The sequence below is a fragment of the Euwallacea fornicatus genome, chromosome 17 (genome assembly GCF_040115645.1).
Source record: "Euwallacea fornicatus isolate EFF26 chromosome 17, ASM4011564v1, whole genome shotgun sequence".
Classification (NCBI taxonomy): Eukaryota; Metazoa; Arthropoda; class Insecta; order Coleoptera; family Curculionidae; genus Euwallacea; species Euwallacea fornicatus.
In genome coordinates this window covers 1496806-1503732 of record NC_089557.1, presented here as the reverse complement: position 1 = coordinate 1503732, position 6927 = coordinate 1496806, and the positions used below count along the sequence as shown (strand labels likewise).

The window sequence follows — 6927 nt, the reverse complement described above, 5'->3', positions numbered from 1 at the left end:
AGTTCCAGAAAATCCAACTGTTTCAATACGCTTATTCCCAGGAAGTCGCAATTTAGACTCGGTGATTTATTTTTAATGAAAAAAAACTGAAATCGTAACTTTATTTACCAACAAAACGGTATAGCGTCAGTTCAAGTTTCATCACGAATGTCAATTTCATTGATCTGAATCACCACGATTAATGATGCAATTCCAGGAGTTCAATACTCAGACTTAAATAAATTTGCAGCTAATGTCAATAAAATTATTGGTGAAGTTATTTCGAATCAGCAACGTTTATATTATTACTTCCACATATGAATTTATCAAAGAAAACAGATTTTACCAGGCTTTTTCGCTATAACTTCAATCAATCCGGTTAAATCCGACGATATGCCTATTGACGATTTGATCTAAATATAAAATCAACAAGGCAAATCAATAATTGCTCATTGATTTGTATTGTGCGAATATAGCACGAACATGTCTTTCATGCATGAAAAGTTTAGATGCCTTCATCATCCTACAGGGAGTGACACACGAAAGCTTAAGGAACGCGATTTGAAAAGATCTAAATTGGCAACTTTGGAGCAATCATCTATTTTTTAAAGCAAGTTTCTTCTCGATTAATTCACTGAATGCAAAAACGAAGCGTCACGAAACTTTTGAGAGGGGTACGGTCCTGTACGTTTTAGATGGGCCACCCTATATGTTTGAACGCGTTTAACATTCGCAATAGTGCCTCATCAGTGCCAACGGCAACACATGTACATATGTACATAAAATTTAGAAAATTCCGACTGGTTCAGGAAATAATTGAGAAAAAGCGATAGTTGCTCATATTGTTCCTAATTTACTCTTGACTTGCTTAACAAAATAACTAAAAGTAAATGTCGCTTCTTTATTGACCCTTTTTTTCTTTTACAAGTTACCGGATTTTTGACACGACGTTTCGAATTTTCGCCGCCATTATCAACTTTTTTTTAAATCGAAACCTTTCTACTGTCTTTTCAATTTCGCAGGCAACATCTGGATTTTCATAAACCACGGCTAATACCATCAAAATTAGATATTTTGGACCGGGGAGAACGCGTGCTGTCAATTACAGTAATAATCGAACAACCAAGCCTTCTTCCAAAAAGCCTGCGGTTATGGTCCCGGTGTTAAAAAATGAGTAATTATTAATTTGCAGTTAAATAATTAAAATTTCTTGACGATAACATTTCTAAAACTACAACGGTTTATTATTAAAGAGGCTCATGGTAATATCAAATAACGCGCCTTTCTAGACGTATCATCCGGTATATTACCAAATTAGAAATTATGATTTCTCCAAGACCGTTCAATGACTGTGTTTAATCGGTTGAATAGTTAAGTGGCATTATTAGGAACGAGAACCAGATACAACCGGTTGAAGAGTTCCATATTGTGGTTTAATAGCAGACGCCACTATTTATTAGATGTACATAAAAATACATAAGGAACAGAATATGATAAGAAAGTGCAGCGTGTTAAAAATCACAAAGAGTTACTTAACGATGCATTTTGTGTGAAAATTGTGAATATTAATAGATCGACATCAAGGCGGTTTTGACTAGGATGATTATTACATTGACTACTCTGACTGATCGATGAGTTTTCCCAATTGAAATTATGCAAATTTAGCAAACATAATACTTGTCAAATTAATCAACGTTTATGTTAAATTATGAGAAATAAAATATTCAGAGAACACGAAATCTAATAAATGATGAGTGATCTCACCTACACGTTTCATCTTTTGATAATAAAGTATAGATTAATAAGTAAGTTTATTAATCACATTTTTACCGATGAGAGTAATTAGCGTGATTTCGATAATTTAAATTATTCTTAGAAGAATGACGTTTCCGTAACTTGGTATTGGAGCTTGGTACAACACAGCTCTGCATGTAAAATTAGTAAAAGCACAAAGGAGACGTAAAATCATGGGTAAGTTAAGCTTTCTCGGTAAGCATATTTCTAAGCACCACAAAAATAATTCATCCTTACGATTAACGGTTAGTAGCATAAACACACCTATACAACCCTCGTCCGGGTTGTCTCTAAATATATTTTCTTTTAAAAAACGGCTTCCGTGTATCGTCTTTGCACATTTGACTATTTTGACACTTTCGGCAAGACACTTTGGAACACCATGACAGTCGAAAACTATTCAATTGTTTTGTTTATTGTTTTGTGCACTTTAGCATTTCTGCCGAAGTTGGCGCTGTGACGCCATGATAGTTGAAACAATTGAATACTTATGCCTTGTCGAAAATCTCTGAGCCACGTTAAAGTGATGGTTCACCACCAGTTTCCAAATTCGGCGTGAAAATACAACAGTTCGAATCCAGGTTAGTGGTTAAGATACATAATTAAGATTTAGGATGATGCAAATTCTTTTATGTAAAGAAAATATTAAAGTCCTTCCAGTAGATAAGTATGAGGCTAGTCATAATGGACTCTGATACTTATTCATACACATAAATTCTCGTAAATACATATTTAGGGGCGTCCCTTGGTTGGTGCAGAGCATGACGAACGTTTTATTTTTATAGTTTGTATAAAAAGAGCCCGTATAACTAAGATATAATCGCTGTATGGTGATTCAAATGCATTATACCTACATACGAACTATCGCGGCGCCATCTCTGCGAGTGACTATAATATAAGATCCCGCAATGTCAGATTTTTATGAAAGTTTACATGGGAATGGAATTTGAGATTTGGTATCTAATTTGTTGGTTAGATGGCGTGTGTTTATGGTGTCGTTTTAGTTCGGGTTTATAGATTTATGTGACAAGTTAATTGATTTAGGATCAAATTATTGATGTCATTTTACGCTTACTAGGAGGATTGTTTACATGAAAACGGAGTTGTCAGCCAATGACGAGTCTTCATTTTCAAGTTAACAGAAATTTCCGGTCCCAGAAAAACTTAGCAGGATTTTAATAATGCTGACCTTTCTCTATTAATTATTTCATTTTCTAGAGTTGTCAACATGTTTTTTTAAAAAACGGCAGAGATTTATGATTTTTGAGTGAAATATGTGATTATAATTTTTAATAGAACTTCAAAGTATCATGAAGAATAGGTGTTTGAAAAATTCCGTTAATATAACTTACTCATAACCTGCTCTGTATATGTAAACGTTGGATTAAAAAATGGGCGACTAAAAATGCCCTAAAGTCCAAAAATAAGTGAAAAAATGAATTCGTTGCAATCTATTTGAATTCACTGCAGGTGTTAATGCTTAGTATATAAGTTGCAACTTATTCTCATAAAAAAAAAACACTCACCTGAAGTAACAAGAAGTATGATTTCAATTAAAAAAAAAGAAACAAACAGTAAAATAAAATACGCAACACGATCTGATAAGTACAAGACAATCAACGAATACCGCGAAATGTGCACTGCACGTATTATTATTAATTTGCTTATATTATTTTTTTTACTGAGAAATTTAATCTAAACCTGTTAGAAGAAGAGAAAAAATCCAGTATTTACCTTGCAAGTACGACAATCGACTAATTAAGTACGAACTTGAATTGAATGAAAAAGTCAATGCAGTAACAGTGTCAAGGTTCTAGAGCACATTATGAAAATTCGAAGAATGTTTCTAAATGATGCGAACTAGTTTATTTATCTTTTGGACGAACAATGATATTTTTTTAAAGGTGATAATTGTCTAAATTGACAAAAGTTGCTAAGGTAAAGTTGGACCTTAATGATGTTTTATTGTGAAATTCCTTACCAATTATAGCTAATAAAAAGACATACAAAAGTATAATGTAAAGATAAGTCTTAGGCATATGTTAAAATTATGGATGACTCAAACAGCACAGACGCACCCATAGAGCACAGTGATATAAAAATATTACATCCCATTAAAAAAAAAAAAAAAAAATTTAGGATCGCCATACTTTTTCAAGCACTGTGTATATTCTCTTATAATTTTTGCTCTAACTCAATTGCTGAAGGGGGTATCAACTCGCTACAGGTTGTTGTGACACCTTGTATGTAAAAATTTAGCGTTTTCCCAATTATTTTATAAAATTTCCCTTAAAACAAGTGATCCCCAAGAAACTGAGCTTTTTGCTTAAGTGACTTGAATGACAACGCGTTTGAATTCAAAACCACCGATATACGCGCCTGAACTAAATTTGATGATCCCAACTCGTCGCTCTATTTATAACGTTAGAATTTTCGAAAATTAGTTGTTTTCCATGGTAGAATGCATTAACACCACGTTGATATTTCTGTAATGAGGTTAACTGATTTGACATACAGTCCAGTTAGTGACCCTTTTTATTGAACGGTAAAACTATCTTAATCAGAAAGCTAATGTTGGCTACGATGGTTGATTATGATCCCCATGTGCACAGAGTTGAGTACCTAAAACATCCCACTAAGTAAGTAAAACCGTAGACAAAGTTATAATTTTGAGGATATTTATAACCTAACGGTTATCACTTTTTAAGCAATCTTGAGACTCTACTCCATTTGATTAAAGGATGTCTCGGAACCGGCCTGTTGGCCATGCCAGAGGGGTTCAAGTACAGTGGTATGATATTCGGTATAGTGTTCTTCATTTTCATAGCCTTATTTGCCACCTACTGCATTCATGTGTTGGTAGGTACCTATTAATCGTAATTCAGTACAGGGCATTCCAAACAAAATTAACAGTTCTTTTTTGGGTTCACCAAATATTTATTTAAAAAAATTTAAATAGTCATTTTGTGCATGTTTATCCGTAGAATTTTAAAGTGTTTTAAAGAAGATGACTCGATATAAAATCAAAGAGCTGCAAGATACAGGGCGTTCCGAAAAGGTTGCGTTAAACTCAATGAGGCTATAGGGGACATTGCGATGAACAATTTTGCATAGAAACGTCTATGCAAAATTGTTCAGCTGGCTGAAAACGAGTCATTAAGCTCTGGAGTAGTTTTTATTAAAAACATGTTATGTTATCTAGTTGACACTAAAAGATATTAATACCGATCGCATACTAATAGATATTAATATCAATATTTAAGAGGTTTTTATTAATGTTTATTAAAACGTTGCTATGGCTATACAGGATAGAATGTGGTTATTACATGACGGTGCACCTGCAAACTTTGCCCGACATCTGCAGGATCACGTAAACCTAAAATTTTCCGGGTGGTGGATTAGAAGGGGAGGCTCTATCCGTTGACCAATGTGAAACCCCGATTTAAGCTTGTTGAATTCGAAACTTTTTGGAACCCTCTGTATAATTTCGATTTTCCTAATGCTATCTTAATCTAATAATTTTTTTAAAGTTAAATTTTAAATCAAATTGTAATATAAATCTCGGTCGGCTTCTTATACGCATTGCTTTAAGGTTGGAAGTCAGTATATTCTATGTAAAAAGAAAAAAGTTGGTTTGCTGTTATATGGAGATTCCATTGAATATGCATGCGAAGTTGGACCTTCGTGTTTTAGGAAATATCGAAAAATTGGCTCGTAAGTGTTTGAATTATCTACAAACTAAATTTCTTTAAAACAACGAATTTCCCTGGTCTTGCAGCCTCTTATCCAATATATTCCTGATATCTTACCAAACGGGTGCATGTTGCATTTACTGGGTGTTCGTGGGAACAAGCCTCAAGTACGTTTTCGACGTTTATACTCCAGAAAAATATGAACTCTATGTTTACATGTTACTGATGTTCATACCACATTGCCTCATAATGTGCGTGAGAAACTTGAAGTTGTTTGCCCCCTTTTCATTAGTGGCTGATATAGTTAGCCTCGTGACCTTTGGGGTGGTGTTTTACTACATTTTTGAGCATTTGGACAGCAGTTTTGATGAAAGGGATAAAATTGGACGTAATGTGCAAGATTATCCCTTATTTCTTGGCACTGTGCTGTTTTCATTGCAGTCGCTCCCAATTGTAAGTATGTCTGTAAAAATTCAATGCAAGTTAAAAATAAGTTATTGATTTTAGTGCATTTCTGTTGAAAACAATATGGAATCACCAGAACACTTCCTAAAGCCCTTTGGCGTCCTTAACATAGGCTTCGCGATCCTTTCGTTTTTTTACTTATTCGTAGGAATTTTCGGCTACTGGCGCTATGGAGATGACATTCACTCCTCTATAACTCTAAATTTTCCACCTGAAGACATGTAATACACCTTTCCTAAAAAAAAAATATTATTTAAAGAATTTCATTCTAAGAGAAATTACAGAAATCTAATTGAGAATTTAAATAAATTTTAGACTGGCAGAGGTCATTATCCTATCCTATTGTCTTTGCATCTACGTATCCTATGGTCTCAATGCCTACGTTCCCATAACTATCATCTATGACGAGTACCTTGAGCCTAGACTAGGCGAAGATGCCTCTAAGTTGAAGAAGCTCGTTGTCGAAATGTTTTTAAGGCTCTTATTCGTTATTGCTACCTGTAGGTATACAAATAAATCAAATATACCTACAAAAACGTGGAAAATTACATTTTTTAGGTACATTTTCAGTGACGATTCCACTGCTCGGGCTCATTATCTCTTTCTGCGGTTCAGTTTGCCTTTCGGCCCTTGGCCTGATCTTCCCAGCTTTCCTTGAAATGTGTGCTTACTGGGAGGAAGGTAAATCGAAACCGAAAACTCTTTGTTTCTGGAAGGAAATGGCCATGATCTTTATTGGTTTAGTAGGCATGTCCTCAGGTCTTTATAGCACACTGCGTTCTATGTACGAAAAGTTATCTAGTGGGAATTACTAAGAGAACATGGATGATATTTATTTGTCACAACGTTAATAGAGAAATTAGAACTTTTGTTAATCGGAACTTTGTATTTATCAACGGTTTTCTGCTTATAATCAGTGAAAATTTCGAGAACCCTTCCTGGAAACATCTCTCCTTCCCCGTTTCTGGAATTTCCTTGATCAACAATTTTCTATGAT

At 34.2% G+C, this 6927-nt stretch overlaps 1 protein-coding gene across 3 annotated transcripts; it reads left to right on the top strand.

Moving 5' to 3' along the window:
* Positions 1-3311: 3311 nt before the first annotated feature.
* LOC136344433 (proton-coupled amino acid transporter-like protein CG1139) lies at positions 3312-6811 on the top strand. Of its 3 annotated transcripts, none has more exons than XM_066291907.1 (8): positions 3312-4412; positions 4482-4632; positions 5366-5487; positions 5552-5918; positions 5973-6151; positions 6246-6430; positions 6489-6611; positions 6678-6811. In XM_066291907.1, the coding sequence occupies exons 1-8, from the start codon at positions 4345-4347 to the stop codon at positions 6743-6745; spliced, it is 1263 nt and encodes a 420-aa protein (XP_066148004.1). In that variant the 5' UTR covers positions 3312-4344; the 3' UTR covers positions 6746-6811. The 3 variants fall into 3 exon arrangements, with proteins under 3 accessions (XP_066148004.1, XP_066148002.1, XP_066148001.1); XM_066291905.1 differs by having other exon boundaries at positions 6675-6811; XM_066291904.1 differs by having other exon boundaries at positions 3753-4412; positions 6489-6811.
* The last annotated feature ends 116 nt before the right edge of the window (positions 6812-6927 follow it).